General features: G+C 40.6%; 1 protein-coding gene across 1 annotated transcript; it reads left to right on the top strand.

Moving 5' to 3' along the window:
* The first annotated feature begins 9,291 nt into the window (after window positions 1–9,291).
* Window positions 9,292–17,537, top strand: LOC147882833 (ruBisCO large subunit-binding protein subunit beta, chloroplastic-like). Its single transcript, XM_087400279.1, has 13 exons — window positions 9,292–9,651; window positions 9,975–10,100; window positions 10,214–10,351; window positions 10,445–10,540; window positions 10,707–10,949; window positions 11,216–11,450; window positions 11,560–11,729; window positions 16,043–16,120; window positions 16,268–16,339; window positions 16,447–16,551; window positions 16,665–16,850; window positions 17,020–17,143; window positions 17,247–17,537. The coding sequence occupies exons 1-13, from the start codon at window positions 9,427–9,429 to the stop codon at window positions 17,258–17,260; spliced, it is 1,812 nt and encodes a 603-aa protein (XP_087256405.1). The 5' UTR covers window positions 9,292–9,426; the 3' UTR covers window positions 17,261–17,537.
* The last annotated feature ends 753 nt before the right edge of the window (window positions 17,538–18,290 follow it).

Below are 18,290 nucleotides of genomic sequence, written 5' to 3'. Positions count from 1 at the left end.
GAATGCTGATCCATGCGCTAAAGATGATGATTCACCTCAAGGCAGCCAAATTCCTATACAGAGCAACAATAAGTCCTCCTAAAGTTTCATCTGCCTTGCAGGACGGTTCCAGACTTCCAGTAGTCTTCTTCGGCCAAGGGCGTCCTAAACGTTATTAGCGATGGGTACTCAAAAGTTTTCTCTGCAGTTCATGTCCAATTACTACGTCCCGTGGTGTGAAGGGCTACCTGTATGAATGTTATGTGCTCCTTCCCAGCCGTTGATTGGCAAGCATATCAATTGTGACGTTTCTGAGCTTGCTCTCCCAGTACTGCGTCTGCTACGCTTGTCGCTTGTGGAAGAGCAACATGAGGTGTTGTGATCGCGGGAAGTGAACGCTAACCTATGGAAGAGCAACATGAGGTGTTCGTTAAGAAACAAGACGGAATGTGGAGAAACTATTTAACCTACGTATTGATTTAGTAAACAAGACAGAACGTGGAGAAACTATTTAGTCCAGAGCCAACTCCTCGCCAAAGTCTATGGGCCGCACCCCTTCAAGAGAGAACGAAAGGGAAGAGATCGATTGATGCAACTCGGGGAATAACCAATGAACCACTTGACCAAATTGAAAAGAATTGAAACCTTGTAGCAAGAATTTTGAGTTGCGATTTAACAAAGAGTGATTGCTTGCGATCAATTCGAGGAGCTCGAAGATCTGATTTGGTGCAACGAAATGCGTTTAGGTTTGGTTGAAAAAACTAAATCGTATAGGTTTGGTACTCATTCGGTAAGAAGGGTCCAGCATTTGGCTTCCGAAGCGTGAAGGACCAATACCGAAGCATGCCACTTGTCCGATTGTCCAGTCTTTCAAATGCCTAAATATCTTTACCAAACAACTAAGTGCACACGAAGCCAAACAAAACAAACCTCATTGCATAAAGTTAATGCGAGTAGAAAGGGCTTTTCAATGTGTGAAAACCCTAGTTTGAGAGAGAAGGTTATAAGAGTTGCACCAATGTCTGTTATTGCTAAATACATACAGCAAGCTGAAGAGCATCACCATGTCGAAGATTCAAGTTCTTACTACAATGGGAATATCATCTTTGAGTTGCCTCCCGTAGATGTAAATATGAGTGGAATGGATGGGATGCAACAATTATATGATCCACACAATTGGTCAAGGACCAACCCCACTTCTATAGCGGCATTGAAGAAACTTGCAAAGGTTAAATTTAGTCATTGCGGTGGGTCTTTTGAATGCGCTAATCCATTGTGTGGTTACCTCCTAATAGATCAAATATTTGTGAGTGGAGAGGCAGAATCATAAATGTGCCTAAGATAGGAGAACTTGATGCTGAGGACGATAGTCTTGAATGTTTGCATTGTGAAGAACAACCAACTTGTATGTCTCGATGTTATGCAAAAATTTATTACTATGAGCCAGAAGATGTAGGTTTCACAAGGTTGGCAATAAATACAAGTTCGATACCATGGTCATCCTGTTTGCCCTATTGAAAGTAGACAACAATTGGAAAAAGCATGAAAAATGGTGCAAGCCTGAAAGTGTTGCATATGAGAAATGTTGGTGCAAGAAGAGTGGAGAAAGAATTGGCCAAGGAAATCATTTCAAAAAATCTTTTATATGCAACTAAGGTTCTTGATGTGTCCACTTCAATGTCAATGGACATGTGGAAAAACCTCCTTCAACAACTCCAAGCTACCACTAACCAAAGGAGGTTAATCTCGGTCTCTTTTACAAAAAATATTTTGGCTTTTTGGCATTTGGAAAATTTGAATGACTATTGGAATGGATGTCATGCTTAGGTTCCGAAGATGGATATAGGAGGCACTATCATCACTACAACCACGACGAGATTCATTAGATTGTATCATTTACTTGAAAGAACATGTAAAACATGAGTTTTTTCAAGGGTGTTTATTTCTCGGTCAATCCATGGATGAATCTCAACCTTGCTTTGTGATGAAAATTTCAAGTGAGGGTAGAGGTTCAAGAGTTGATCTAGTGAACAGGATGCATCCTGGTAGTGACCTTGAAAAGGCTTGGGTGCATTTTGATCATGTTTGAAGAGCACATTGTTGGACGACAATGGCTGCTCATGTCTATGATCCCAGGTATACCTAAATAGTTGTAAGTTATGCATTTGTATAGTATATTATGAAAAGAATTTTTGTGTGAAATTTTAAAGACAATGAGTACTTGGCACTGTAGTGTGCGGGAATTGTTGAGACCATTGCCACTTGTGAGTTTAAGAAGGAGGATGTAGAGGCTCAAGTCCTATTTTGGAGAATGATAAATGAGGTTATGAGAAAATGGGGATTTGATGATGCCAAGTTCTTTGGGTTTATGGGCTGATGAGGCCCAAGTGAATTGGCAAGTAGTTCGCACTGTCGATCATGGTGGGCCAAAAAATGTTATGGAAGGACGAGAGTGGTCATTTATTTTCCATTAGGAACAAGGTCTCTAGAGGATAACTAACAAATACGTATATCAAAGGTTTAGAGAAGCCCACTTGCAGCTATGCAGAGCATGGAGAGATGTAGAAACAAAGGAAGACGCACAAGAGCAATCATGAATCATTAGAACATGGTGGAGAAATAACCATGCAAGTTCAAATGACATTGCATTCTTGGATCAATGGATGTCATGGTGGGAGGACATGATCGCTCATTGGGGTAACTTCATGGTTCAGGCAAGTGTTGTAACTTTGAAAGATTGTCATTAGTGACTTGATTAAAATTGAAATTTTGTTATATCAAAGAAAATTCTTTATTGATTGGAACTTATTTGCAGATCATGGACACAGAGTCACTTGCCAATACTCTATGGACAAACTTGGTAGAGTCAAAGCATGGGAGTTGGTTGGCATTAGAAGGTTATATAAGGCAAATCTCGTTACATGATGTCGGTGTTGGGGACTTGACAACTACATTGTTACAAATTGCAAGGTGTGAGCAACATGCACAAGGATTGCATATCGGATTGGGTCCTTCTTTGGAGAACTTGCTTCACCGCATAGGCCATACAAGATCAACTTACATTAGCCCTCAACAAGCAGCTAGAGTTGCAAATTCTGTAGTCAGTGCAACTAGAATACACAGTGATCAACAACATCTCCAATGGGATGTGGAGAGTGTTTGACAAAAGAAAAGGCTAGGAGAGCCCTCAGGCATCAATGACTCTCACTACCATGATTTTGAATATGTGGTTCAAGCTAGGAGAGGTTCACATGCATCTACTGAAAGAGTTCTAAAATTTGAAGAGAGTCTGGACATGCCTCCATCAACCCCCATGTCCAAACAATGCAACAGGACCATGACACATGTGTTCGGGTAGAAGAAAAAGAAATTCATGATGTTTGTTGGGCCATTCGTAGGTTGGAACTAGGCAGCAAGTTGCATTGCCAATCATGGCTTTCAAGTTTGGGTCGTAACTATGGAAAACTAATTAATGAGAATAGAATGCAAGAAAATCTTGCCCCTTGCTTCAAGGGTAGAATAAACCACATCCATGGTCAAAGAGTGTAGTTTTTTTGGTTTTGTGGGGATGATGTGACACATGCATGGTCACCAAGTAAAAATATTATTGGTGCTCCAAGAGCCCCTAAACAGTGGCAAGTGCAAATGGGAGTCAGTTTGACAAGTCTAGAAATAAGGAAGCTACAAAGATATGGTTTTATTCTAGATGTTTCTAAGATTTCGGGCAACATTTCTACAAATGACACAATTGTTGAACCATAATTCTTCATTCCTCCCCTCTCGCTCCTCTGAACCCTTTCGCCCTCTCGATATTCTTATTGAACAAGAATTGAATATAGAAAGCTATTAGTCTATCAAGGAGGTGGAGGGATGGCAGAGCAAGCTTTATGCTCTTAAGAATACCATCTTTTGTAGCTATGGTAGCCATTGCAACTGAAATCAACAGCAGAAGCCTTGCAAACTCTAAAGAACCATAATGTGGAAGAGAAGACCCCTTGTGTGTGAGGCTTCAACACTAAGCAATAGTATACCAAGTAGTGGTACAGCAAAGGAAACTTCGTCCATCAATTAGTATGGCATTGGAGGTCACCCAAATCCTCATTAATACTCAGTCAGCAGGGATGGATCAGCTCACAAGCTTTCTCTTAAGAGTCTCAGGCTTGTAGGCCTTATTTTGAAAAATTTCCTTGATGCAAAGGAGAAAGAATGAAAATCAAAGCTCGTTGAAGCATGGATTTCACTCGATGCTATTCTGAGATGTGAATCTTGGACGCAAAGTATTTATATTATATTACGATCAGAATATTTTTACATGAAGATCCTGTTACAAAATAGACTCCTCAAGAGGTAGTAGGATCATTATATCTAAACTAGCACACCTTGGATAATTGAGAAAACTGAAATAGCTCAAAATTGTCCACCAAACAAGAGGAGCTATGTTTGTTGGTGTAGTAAGAAATATAGTAGCAAAACATGAAGAACCTCTAGCATTTGGATATGAAAACACGATAACAAGTGCACATAACCAAAAATAACTAGGAGAAGGGTCAACATCAATCAGATTCAGAAACCATCTAGATAATCTCTAAACTAGCACTCTCTATCATCCTTTTTTTGGAAGGAAAATGTGTGTCCTTTTCTAAAGAGTTGATCATGTTCTTTGTTGAGGAGCCTTACAGATTGAGCCAACTTGTGTTGTTCTTGTTAGCCAATCCAAGAATAAACCTTCAACAATAGTAATAAGTTGATTGAATTGAAAAGCCTTTGTGACCAAAGAAATGTACCAAAATGCATGTGCTATCCACTCAACCTGTTTCACTTTAGGAGGTTCTCCTAAGTGGATAGATTTCCAGCCTATAGGTTCCCCTAGTTGCATTTGGGTTATTTTCCAAACCCTCCTTGCATTGGAGCACCCTACAACGAGGTGAAAGATGTCCACTTTGTGGCCAGGAACATTTTGCATTATCATCTGCTTTGCCAATTCTTTTGTCTCTGGCATTTGTCCACACAAGTTTATGTAAACTCACCCAAAGGAGGGTGGACATTTTTTCAAAAAATTTTTACACTAAATTCTAACAAATATGGCCTTCTAGCAAACATGACTGTCCCCTAGATTCCACCTAGCATTCAATATCCTGAAGTTGTGGGTATAGGCAATAATTGAGGGGAGTTCACCCAACCAATCTCCTTAGTGAAATTTAGTGAAGTACTCCCCTTGCACTGAACGTCTCCATCCCAAAGCTCTAATCTTCCCTTGATTAAGTTAGCTACTTGATTTGAGAGCCTAAACTATTTTCAAATTTCAAGCTACGTCTTCCACCTTACGTGATCTCTAAACCAGAGTTTCCCCTAGGATTGTAAGTTTATTTTAAAGAGAAGACTGGAAATGGTGAACTTAGTGTCATTAAGAGGGGTGTTCATAAGAATTACAAAAGCCCAAATGGAATCTAAACTCATGACTCAAAGGTTGACCAATGTGATTTATACAATCGATTGCCTTTAGTTGAACAAGGCTCAAGGCAGCAAATAGCAGGCAGGTAGGATGGGCCACCTATGAGCTCTTATAGGTTGACCTGCTCAAAGTAGTTGGGCCCAGTTCAACTCAAGGTTTAAGATAGCAAGGTAGGTTGGGGGAACAAATAATCTGCCTTTAGTTGAACAAGGCTCAAGGTAACAAATAGTAGGTAGGATGGGGTAATTCTTCTACTTGTGCACTCTTGTAGGTTTGATGCGCTCAAGGATCTGGAAAGCAATTGGGCCTAGTCCAACTCAAGATTTAAGATAGCTTTAATCCAGATGGCAGTAAGTTTAGCAATATCTTCAATAATGCCTAGCCTTCCCTCTTGCCATCTCACCTTAGAGATTCTCTTACTACCTCTCCAAAGGAAGGATCTACATCTCCTATTACATTTATCAAGTCTTGATTTGGGAAGGGTGCCAACAGGATGGAAAAAAGATGACTAAAGTATATACACAATGGTTAGCACTATTATCCTTGTTGCTAGGTTTGCGTGAAAGCCTCTTCATCTTTCTAGCTTCTTGTTGGATCTATGATCCAGTCCCATCTATGCTTCATGGGGGTATGTCAAAACCCATGGGTATAGCCAACAATCTGAATATGGTACTTTTGGGTATAATTTGGCAACCAAGTTGATCAAGCAAAATCTAGCCTTTACCACTAAGAGTGGCATATCCATCTTCAAATGGTTAATGTGAGACCCAAAAAGCTTTACAAAAAATGTATGGGAAGTTAGGTAACCTTGTTATATTTTGATGTGTATTCTTGGGTGTTAAGTTGGCGTCATTTGCAATTGCTTATTGACAATTGATTTCTTGAGGCAAGTTAAATGCCTTGAAGGCTACCTTGTTGAACTTTATCTAGCCTAGCAAGTTAGCTACTATAGGAAAGAGTTAAGGTACTATAGGGAAGCCTTGCCTTATAGTTCTAAGAGGGAAGAAATATATCATCACCCATTCACTCACACCTTTGGGTCAATGATGCGAATGACAGCCTCAACCCTGATAAATGCACCATTGGAGCCACTCAAGGGAGGTTACTGGGACATATTGTCTCATCTGAGGGCGTCAAGCCTGACCCCGAGAAAGTAGAAGCTATCCTCAAGCTCTCCCCGCCAACAACGAAACGTCAGGTACGCTCATTTGTCAATCTAGCAGGATACTATCGCTGCTTCATTGATCAATATGCTACTTTGATGCGACCCATGACTATGCCATTGATGCAAATGAAGTACCTAACGTATTGAAGCATTATCATGATGGATTTTGTGGAGGCCACTATGCCGGTGACTATACAGCTAAGAATATTTTACATGCTGGGTACTATTGGTCGACCTTGTTCAAAAATGTCACTATGTATTGCAAAACTTGTGAACCATGCCAATTCTTTGGTAGGAAGGATTTGTGTCCTAGGCAACATCACCCAGTGATGTCCACCCATCCGTTTCAAAAGTGGGGAATAGATTTCGTTGGGCCCCTACCCATGACTACCCGCAAAAAGAAGTATCTTTTGTTAGCCACTCAATATGTCACTAAGTGGGCTGAAGCTATCGCCCTCCCCGCTACAAATGGTAAGGCAATTTCAAATTTCATATTTGAATGTATCTGCACAAGGTTTGGGACACCCATGGAAATAGTATCTGACCATGGGAGTCCATTCTTAAACGAAGCAGTGGAGTTGCTGACCTTCGTTCAGGATATGATCTCTCTCTCTCTCTCTCTCCCTCCTTTTCCATACCCCTCTCTCTCTCTCTCTCTCTCCTTTTCCATACCCCCTCATGTGAACAAATAGAAAATCATTTCATAATACCTATCTAAGTTCAGCATATTATCTCTCTCCCTCTCTCTGTCTTTCCCCATAACCCCCTCACACAAACAAACAAAAAGTTATTTCAAAATACCTATCTTAGTTCAAGATATGATTTCTTTCCCTCCCTCTATCCTTTCCCCTCCCCTCACCCAAACAAAAATATATATTTCAGGATATGCTCTCTCTCTCTCTCTCTCTCTCTCTCTCTCTCTCTCTCTCTCTCTCTTCCTATTTCTTTTTTCCTTCCACTTCGCACACATATAGAAGGTAGTTATTCTTGAATGCCCATCTCAATTCACAACATGACCTCTCTCTCTCTCCCCCCCCCCCCGGCCCCCTTATCCCAAAGGTGAAATGAACGTGAAAATTATCCTTATAATTCCAAATATCTCTCTCTGTGTATTCATTGCCTTTTGTAACAAACATATTGACAGATTTGGTTCATGAAACAAGATAAAAAACTTATCTACTTCTCAAAGAGAAATCAATTCATTCCCTAATAAGTATGTGTTTCCTCTTGTGAAGTACACTCCAATGTGACATAGAATTGTACGTACTCCTTTCTAGCAGAGGTAGGTCGCACCCTTAGCCTCCAAGAGAGACAGCGATAAGTAGAAAATGAATGGATGGAGCTTGGAGAGAAGTTTTCTCTAAGAGATTTTCACAAGTGGAAGAGAAACATGAGCAAGAGGAGGAATGAAGATAGTTTGAAACAAGCTACTAGTAAGTCCCCCCATACAAGCTACTAGATCGAGGGAAAGTCAAAGTTTTGGGCCAAATTGTTGAACCAAAGGAAAACGTGAGCATAGTTTTCATTAGGGGATCTCTCTCTCTCTCTCTCTCAATTAATGTCTCTCATCCAATTCCTCCATTTGATTCCTGGCAAGTCTATATTTCTTATCTACTTATTCTAAGTCTTCCATTAGTTTTCCGAGAGTTTCTTAATTCCTATTTACCTATTCGAAAGGCCTTTAATCTCAACAAATTATTTTAAAGTCCCTTATTTGAAAAGGCTTTTATTTTTCAATTCATATATGCAATTGATATCTTAGGTGTAAAGGTAGAGTATCCATATGAAAGCTAGCGAGAATGAGATAGCTTCAAAACTTTCATGCAAAGGGGGGATTTTGAACTCAACTTCATGTAGTGAAAAAAAATAAATTAAAGCTTTTTCTTTTTCACACTCATGCACCCACCCATGGCCCACTACAAGGGGCACATCTGCCTGAGGCCTATGCTGTGTAGCAAGACTTGAGTGCGGGCAACAAGCTTTGATAGGCAAGAGCCCTACTGCTCGAGTTGCGCTACTCCTTCCCTTCAGGTGACCTATTAATCTATATCTATTTTGGGAAGTGCCCATTCCTAAACTTACACCCTAGTGCAAATGCCTTAACATTTTCATAATTTATGGGTCAATAAAGTACATACTTCGAAAACTTGAAATTCATGAAGACCTTCTACTTTTATCCATAAGTTGAAAATTCAGGAAAACCTTCTACTTTATTTTCCAAGTTCAATTCTCAAAAATTGGCATTCACCTAGCATTCATGAGACATTGAGCCTCGATTCATTCGCGAGACATTATACCGTAGACGCTGGGAAGGGTCAGAGATTATTCACGTGAAGTGGATTGGCATGCCAACCACGTGAACACCCACTCACCCACCCTTTTTAGGCCTATCTAGGGGCACACCCGCCCTGGGCCTGTGGTGCAAGGAGTAAGATTTGAATGCACAGTGCCGCCGTAGAAGGTAGGCGCCCCTATGATCGGGTTGGAGTGACATCCATAGGAAACGATGTATCTTGCATGAACAAGGGCATGATACTGATATTCGGACTCGAGAGGGAAAGAGAAGGATCTAGACACTAGAGGGGAGAATCATGTGTGCATATTGTAGAATGCTCTAGAGACTTAGTAATGTGATCTTTTTGATTGAATAGATAGATGCAAAAAAGACTCTTGTAAGAGAGAAAAGCTTTGAGCTTTCATTCATCTCCTTCAAAGTTCCTGTTTTTTCTTCTTCCTTTTTAAAAGGTGCTCATTTTCGTCACCCCTGCTCTGTTTTCTCTCTCCCTTCCCTTCCCAATCTCCACATTTTACTTTCCTTCCGACCTCTTCCATGGCTTCATTGCCTGGTTGTGTCTCTGCCTGCGACAAGCCTGCCTTTCCTCCCGAACGAACCTTCCGCTCCTTCTCCTCTTCTGCATCCTTCTCCTCCGTTTCGCTGCAGGACTTCGGCTCATCGAAGGAAGTCAATGCCAGACGGAAGCACGCCGTCCAGACACGCGCCATGGCTAAGGAACTTTATTTCAATAAAGACGGCTCGACTATGAAGAAGTTGCAGGTAGCGCGGTGAAATGGAGCAGCTTGGTCTCTGTTGCATTACGTTTGTACTTGATTTTGAGATTGACTTGTACTGCAGTCGGGGTCTCTTTCTGCTAAGATTGCCTTTGATGTTGTTTGGATGTTATTTCGGATCGCGGTGGCTGTTTTGGGGGAGTTGCAATATATAAATGAATGAGAGAGAGATGATTATTCGTGGAGTCGTTTTTGTATGTGCTCATTTGTGCGTTTGAGCGTTCGAGGGGCCATTGGATGCTCAATAGTATTTTTGAGTTTCATTCTGATAAATATTGTGGAATGCATGCTTTCTTTTGATTCCTGCAGGCCGGAGTTAACAAATTAGCAGACCTTGTTGGTGTAACGCTTGGCCCTAAAGGCAGGAATGTCGTCCTGGAGAGCAAATATGGGTCTCCTAAGATTGTGAATGACGGTGTAACGGTTGCGAAGGAGGTACAGCGTGCATGCTCATGCTTTCAAGGCGGAATCTGTGACCGTATAATCTTTTTAAACGAGCATACGAACACGCTGCCATGTTTAACCGTTATTTTGCTACGTGTGCCTAGGTTGAGCTAGAGGATCCTGTGGAAAATATCGGAGCGAAGCTCGTAAGGCAAGCAGCAGCAAAGACCAATGATCTGGCTGGTGATGGAACAACAACGTCCGTGGTGCTTGCACAAGGGCTCATTGCTGAGGGTGTTAAGGTAGTATATCTGGGTATCAAGGTTTTGAGACTCGTATGGAAAAATTATGTCGAAGGTTTTGGGCTTATGCGGAGAAGAATCCTGGGGCCATAGGTGGTTGCTGCAGGTTCGAATCCAATTCAGATCACCAGAGGTATTGAGAAGACGGTGAAGGCTCTCGTGGGTGAATTGAAGAACTTGTCAAAAGAGGTATTTAGTTGTCAAAGAGCCATCGTAAGCAGTGCTGTTTTTGAAATTTATCAGGTCTTTACAACTGGCAAGCTCGCCACGGGATTCATGAACGTGGATTTTGTTTGGATATGTAGATGCGATGTCTCCTTTTCTTACACAATCTAACATTTCCGACGGTTTACAGATAGAAGATGGTGAATTGGCAGACGTCGCTGCTGTAAGCGCTGGCAACAATTATGAAGTTGGAAATATGATCGCACAAGCCATGAGTAAAGTTGGACGAAAAGGTGTTGTAACGCTCGAAGAAGGGAAGAGTGCAGAAAACAGCTTATCAGTTGTAGAGGGCATGCAATTTGATCGGGGATACATCTCCCCGTATTTTGTGACCGACTCTGAGAAAATGGTTGCTGAGTTTTCTAATTGCAAGGTTCGTTCTACTCAGGGTGTCTTCCTATGATTGGCCTTTTAAAATTCCAGTAAAGGCTTCGACGCTTGAGAGGACCTTCTTTTCTCACCCGCCTCTCACTTACATTGTCAATGACCGCGAGCACAACATTATACTGAACCTGAAGAAATGATATTTTGGCATCTTGCTTCATAGAAAGCGGCAGCTTTAGTGTTGACATCGTCTTTGATTGAAGCAAATCCTTGCAAAGCTTATGCGTCATAGAATTGTATTGCTGTTTGTTGCAGCTTCTCTTAGTGGACAAGAAGATTACAACTGCTCGAGATATGATTGGCATTTTAGAAGATGCCATTCGTGGGGCATATCCCCTCCTCATTATTGCAGAAGATATTGAACAAGAGGCCCTGGCTACTCTGGTTGTCAATAAGTTGCGAGGTGCCTTGAAAGTTGCTGCCTTGAAAGCCCCTGGTTTTGGAGAACGGAAGAGTCAGTATCTTGATGATATTGCCACCTTGACGGGGGGTAAGTACAATTTCTAAAGGAGAATGGGTTTGAGTTCAGAGCTGAAGATACAAATTTGTGGCCTTCCACTGATCACTTTTGTTTACTGGTCTCTGCACTGGTATGACAGGCACTGTAGTGAAAGATGAAGTGGGACTCTCCTTAGACAAGGTCGGTAGAGAGGTGCTTGGAACTGCTACAAAGGTCGTGCTAACAAAGGATGCCACAACTATAGTGGGAGATGGGAGTACACAAGATGCTGTCAACAAGCGAGTTGCACAAATCCGGAACCTGATAGAGGTGTTTTATCACTCATGCTGCAATCTTTATTTCCAACCTTTATTTCTATTTGCACCCTTGGGCACATTATATAATCTTGTTTTCCTAAGCTGTTGTCTTTGTTGTAAGACATCTCTAACTTGGAGATTGAATCGAGTTGTGAACTTGCTTTTTGGGTCACAGTCTTTAACATGTCCTCAATGCCACATCATCAGCATAACTTAAGCACTGTTCCTTCCAAGCAGATTTTTGTAAGCAGCGTATGAACACACGGCCACATCATCATTTTTAACCTCTCCTTAGACAAAGTTTGGCACAATTTTCAATTGGCCGTAACTTTTAATCCTGAAGGAATTTTTCAGTTGTGCAGAAAGCAAAAACGATCAATGGATGCTCTACACACTAAACTCATCAGATCTGGATCTGACTTCTCCACATTCCAGAATCATTCAATCCCCTTCATCTAAACCTCCTTTCAATCCATTGCAGTTACCTAGCACATAAAATGAATGAAGTAAATATATTTTGCTACAGTTTAAGATGGACGTGCAGTCTAGCTGTAGACTACTAGCATTGTTGTAGAGGAGATTGCTATTGCCTAATCACCTGATTGGAAACTAACGGCATCAATCCATTTTTTATCAGTGTACACACTCGTACATTTGACACTTGCTCAGTACTATTGATAGTTTGACATTTATCACATCTTGCAAAGATTTGTGACACTTAGGGAGTTCACTCTATTGATTTAGGACAGGTGCACATTTTCACAATCATTTCACTCATGTAACAGTTATATTTGTTGACTATTTTTGGCATTGTTTCCTACACATGTATCAGACTTGTATTGTCTCTTGGCTATTACTTTACTATATGCTTCATTTTGGACCCACAATTGTTCATGATTTGATTCATAACGTTTATGAGTACTTTCACATCCATGCGGTTGGATCATTCCTAGAAAACACATTATTGGGAGAAACTATGGAAGTATTACAAATTGATAGGTTTACCATGAGCCCTGCAGCTACAGCTCAGAGCATGAGCCCCATAGTAGCAGCTCACATACCAATGTTCTTATGGGTAGCCACTCTCAATTGTACACAGGTAAGCCTTTAACATGTAGCACCGTCTCTAGCATTGAGCCACACATCTTCACATCATAGTGATGATTATCCAATTATTATTCTGGACGAGATGCATGAGTGGAATGAGAGGGTTTGTGCCGATTTATGGCACTGACTCTGACCACAATGTTATAAAGAGATTGGACGCAGATGCATCACATCCTAGTATGGATCAGCCTCTAGCTTCTAATCATGCTAGCCGAGAGAGAGAGAGAGAGAGAGAGAGAGAGAGAGAGAGAGAGTTAGAGTGAGAGAGAGAGAGAGCGTTAATTCCAGTTTTTTTGGAAGATTTTGTTTTTTGTTTCTTGACTTGCTTGTTTATTTTTGCTTAGTCACCTTCTTCCTTTCTTCTTTATTTGTTGTTTTCTTTTTCTTTTGTTTATTTGATGTATTTTAGTAAGCACTAGGTTTGCTTGCTAAGTATGTCCTCCTTTTGTTTTTCATAAAAGTTTTTGTTTACCTCTTTTTTCTTCTCTTTCATTTTCCCTTTTATTTTTTGTGTAGATTTTTGGTCTTTAGAACAACAAAAAATCTAAATTTGTATGATTGGACTTATTCTAGTCTTACAGAGGTATATATATATATATATATATATATATATAAAATCATGCTCATTTAGTGGTAAGCCCTCAGCACGAGGCACCAGACAATTTCATCTACATCAACATATATATATATGAGCATGATTTTATATATATATATATATATATATAATCATGCTCATTTAGTGGTAAGCCCTCAGCACGAGGCACCAGACAATTTCATCTACATCAACACAAAATCTTTTACATTAACACAAAATCTTTTGATTTGCAGCCATCACAGGCATGCATGTATCCGACTCTATTTATTGCTATATCAAGTGATGCAGATACATAGCACATGTTCAGTAGTAGTCACCATGCAGATTTATATTAGGTAGTCCTCAAGGATTTCACATTTTCAGCACTATGTGGAGATGCATGCCTCAGTGCATCCAACTCCTCAGGTCAAGCATCCATGATTGATGCTGTCACCTATGACACGAAGCATATCATGTTCATGGACTCAATTCCTACCACTAGTTTTGATCAATAGATAAGTCTTCAGGACACTATGACAGTCAGCTCAATCATGGTGCATTGCATCATGCTTGGATCCAACGATTACCACCACCTCCAATTAGTAGACCATTCTTCAGCATGAGGACATATATGTATCAGTGCAATCCTGTCACAATGCAGATGGCATTATAATAGGTTTCGTCATAGAGCAACTTGGGGAACCTCAGAGTTTTAGTATGCACTTATGGATGTCGTATACAATCCATACTTGATGCAAGTTAGCAGTTGGATCCAAGATGAAAGAGCTATCCCAACATCAACATCCGACATCTAACATACCTCAGGGATATCTTATGTGTACATAGTTGCTTCCAGGCCTTCATACTGCCAGCTCCACTATGAGCTATGACAAATGTTGTATCCTATACTGATCGATGCTAGCCATGCACACATCAAACCACCTTCAGCTCATGATGGTTGAGTACGCAGGTTTGACCGGCTCCCATGCCTTGTCTATTTTTTGGGCCTCTTCTTCTGCAGAGCAAAGTATCATATTTGCACCTTCGGCTCCCTTGGATCACTCTAATTCATTGACTAGATACTCTTCTACCACCCTGCATCATATGAAAGATCACTCTAATTTATTGAGCATATCTCAGAGAGTGTTGTTAGCTCTTTTGGATTGGTGACACACTAGTTTGTCACAACCTTTCAGATCACTCTAATTCTTGGATCACTCTAATTCATTGACTATATACTCTTCTACCACCCTGCATCATATGAAAGATCACTCTAATTCGTTGACCATATCTCAGAGAGTGTTTACTCAGTTGTATTGATCAGCTTTACATCCGGATTCACAGTCCCTTAAATGCTGATGTCTTCCCTGAGGTATTTCTGCATTTCATAATTGTCCATTGAGTAGCCGTCCCCGAGGTATTTCTGCATTTCAGAGCTGTCCATTTCCTGCTTATAAAGCTGCAGTTTTGTTCCTGGATTTTGCCAGAGTTTCTGTATCATTTTCTGCATTACAATCTCCCTTATTCACATGCATCTCCTGGTACATCAGCGGCTGTTATATTCCATGATTCCATCCACTGCATTCCCCCTCAGTTCCAGCCCATGATCTGTGTAGCTTCCACAGAGAGAGAGAGAGAGAGAGAGAGAGAGAGAGAGAGAGAGGGGCCTCTGAAACTAGGTAACCGCATCAATTTGTGAACTTGCCATCCCAAATCGTATGAGCCTGTGTGCTCATTGCCATTTTTATTTCTATTTTCTGTATATTGCATCCTTTTGGCTGAGACTGCGTTCTTTCTTTCATTTTAAGACTAGTGATTACATTATGTGACACGCAAAACATAAACATGCATATGCACCCCCACACATAGGATTATGTCTCTCACATGCGCGTGCACTTTTTTTGGTGGAATCACACACTTTTTTCTTTTGGGGTGAAATTTTTGATGCTTTATGTTACACAGTAGCTTCCCCTGAATGGGGAGCTCAAGAGTACATCAGCAGAAGATTTCTCTCACTCACACACACACACACACGCACACACACACACACACACACACACACACACACACAGAGCGCTTTTGAAGTAATTGGGCATGAGCCAACTCTTTTCAGCTTAATGTTTCCAGATATCTCCTAGTGCCTTATTACAGACACTTGACTAGGAATAATTGTATACAGCCTCATAGGCTTATGACATACGCACTCTCTTTCAGTACGGATATCATAGTGGCTAGTGCTTGCTCGCCGAGATATCAGTGTCAATCTTGGAAACTTCATTTTTGCTCTTATGATTTGATGATTTGATGATGATGCAGTAGCCAGTATACCACTATTTGTTTGGTTGTACCTATTGCAGGTCAATGGTTGTCTCTATGCTATTCTATGAGCTATTAGCCTTCTCCACATCTGAATCCTGCCTTCACCTCTTGAGGGCCGATGGCGACTCAGTATAAAGACCTTTGTATAAATGGATGCTCGTGTGTGTGGGTGTGGAATATCTGTCCATGTGTGAGAGCATATGTTTATATTTGTAGACTCAGTACCTAATTATTGGTGCATAACTCTCTCCAGAGAGAGAGAGAGAGTGAGAGAGAAAGATTGAAGTTTATAATTTACTGAGTATGAGGTCCCGCTTTATTTACAGATTGCAGAGCAGGATTATGAGAAGGAGAAGCTTAATGAGCGGATTGCCAAGCTCTCTGGAGGGGTGGCAGTCATTCAGGTGCATATCAATTAGTTCATCAAGTTTTCTTCCTTCTTTTGTACTTGTCTTGTCCCAGGTTGCTTTTCTTAATCAACATCAATGTTGGATTGAAGTAGAATATCTGGCTGTCTGGACGTGTTGCGACTTCTAATGAACTTTCGACAGGTGGGAGCCCAAACAGAGACTGAGTTGAAGGAGAAAAAGCTGAGAGTGGAGGATGCTTTAAATGCCACGAAGGTTAGCTTTACTTAATGCTGTGTGGCTTTGCATAGCATTGTCATGGAGAAATGTATCAGTATGTGCTGTTATGTAGTTAGTAATTGTTCTATGGAATCGTGTTTCAGGCTGCTGTTGAGGAAGGTATTGTTGTAGGTGGGGGTGCTACACTGCTCAGACTAGCTGCCAAAGTGGATGCAATAAAAGCTACACTTGAAAATGATGAACAAAAGGTTCAGTATAGATCTCGTAATTCTGTGTATCACCTTAAAACACATTGCTAGCCAACAGTGTCGTATGTAGATTCAGAGAATAAAGTGATCATGAACTGGAGTTTCCTGTGCAGGTGGGTGCAGATATCGTCAAGAGAGCTCTAAGCTATCCTCTGAAACTCATTGCAAAGAATGCTGGAGTGAATGGCAGTGTGGTTGTGGAGAAAGTTTTGTCGGATGATAACCCTAGATACGGATACAATGCTGCTACTGGAAGTTATGAGGACCTTATGGCTGCTGGAATCATTGATCCTACAAAGGTACGTGGTAAATGGGATAATGATGCTTTATGTTTTTGAGTATTGTGCTTATCATTGATCCTACAAACGTAAAGGGTAATTTCTTGAGATGGATTTTTATAGTGGATTGGGGTGCCTTTCAATTACTGGGAAAAAATTATGACTCCATGGCCTGCTTAACGCAAAACAGGTTTTAAGGTGTTGTCTGGAACATGCTGCATCTGTTTCAAAGACTTTTCTGACATCTGATGTAGTTGTGGTTGAGATCAAAGACCCTGAACCTGCTCCTGTTGGAAATCCTATGGACAATTCTGGTACTGTAGAATTGGTTCTTCTTAAAGTTGTCTAGATGAATTTTTTGTTTTGTCTCTTGCTTAAGGTTTGCTTATCTTCTTGGTTATTTGTTTTTTCTTGTAGGTTACGACTATTAGATCGGTCCAGTGAGACTGGAGGCAATATCAAATTGCAGTGGTAACCAGAGGAAGGGTCCTCCATGCAAGGAATTTTGTAATTTATATAGATGCGGGAGATATTCTTTAGTTTTGTGAGAGTCCAATTAGAAATGGCAACAACAGCCTTACAAGAAGGCTTATGCCATTCATCTTCCTCATCTTCCTTCACTAACCATGTTGTAGATGTGTAAAGTTACTCTGATCAGGGTAAGCTTTTTTCCATTATATAGAATGGTTGGAAATAGTTTACATCTTCTCTCTCTCTCTCTCTCTCTATCTATCTATGTACTTGGTGTTTTCTGTGTACGTTGTATTTTTGCCTTAGAGAAGTGGTAGCAAAGTGATTTGTTTTCAGGAGTGTTCGTATTTTCTGTTTACTTTGTATTTTGCCCTTCGAGAAATGGTAGCAAATTGATTTACTTTCATGGGCAGGCTCTCTCTATGTGCTTCGTATTTTCTGTGTACGTTGTATTTTTGCCTTAGAGCAGTGGTAGCAAAGTGAGTTAGCGTTCATATTTTCTGTGTACTTTGTATTTTGCCCTCCTAGAAATGGTAGCATAAGTGATGTATTTTCATGAGAGGGGGGAGGGGGGGGATGCAATGCCTAGGAAACACATATGCGTGTTCTATGGAATTGCTTCTACACTAGAGAAGTTTGGAAGGAATTAGCAAAAGTCTGAGTTCAGTCCAGATTTACATCAAGGTAAGGTGGAAGACGGGCCTTTTAGGGGACTCTGGGGGACTAAATACAGAAGAGTCAAGAGTTGGAAGACAAATAGAAAGATGTCAAGAGGACTCCTCAGCATTTTGGTTATAAAAACGAGACTATAAGTTTTGTTTGGATGTAAATGCCTTGTGTTAATCTTGCCCTCTAAGGCAGTCGACTTTTACTTTTATGTACAGTTCTTTTTTACTTTAATATAATTTTGAAATTCCCTCGCAAAAAAAAAGGCAATGCACATACAAAATGGGATTTGATTATTAAAACAACATAGACAACTTTGACTCT

This window comes from Dipteris shenzhenensis, chromosome 29 (genome assembly GCF_047967505.1).
Source record: "Dipteris shenzhenensis isolate YYH24624 ecotype China chromosome 29, Dip_SZ_1.0, whole genome shotgun sequence".
Taxonomy (NCBI): domain Eukaryota; kingdom Viridiplantae; phylum Streptophyta; class Polypodiopsida; order Gleicheniales; family Dipteridaceae; genus Dipteris; species Dipteris shenzhenensis.
The sequence above is the reverse complement of the archived record's forward strand: the minus strand, read 5'-3'. Positions and strand labels throughout refer to the sequence as shown.

Coding starts and splice junctions, on each gene's coding strand:
- LOC147882833 (XM_087400279.1), top strand. CDS start 9,427: ATGGCTTCATTGCCTGGTTGTGTCTCTGCCTGCGACAAGCCTGCCTTT. Junction 9,652..9,974: donor CGACTATGAAGAAGTTGCAG/GTAGCGCGGTGA, acceptor TGATTCCTGCAG/GCCGGAGTTAACAAATTAGC. Junction 10,352..10,444: donor TCATTGCTGAGGGTGTTAAG/GTAGTATATCTG, acceptor CTGGGGCCATAG/GTGGTTGCTGCAGGTTCGAA.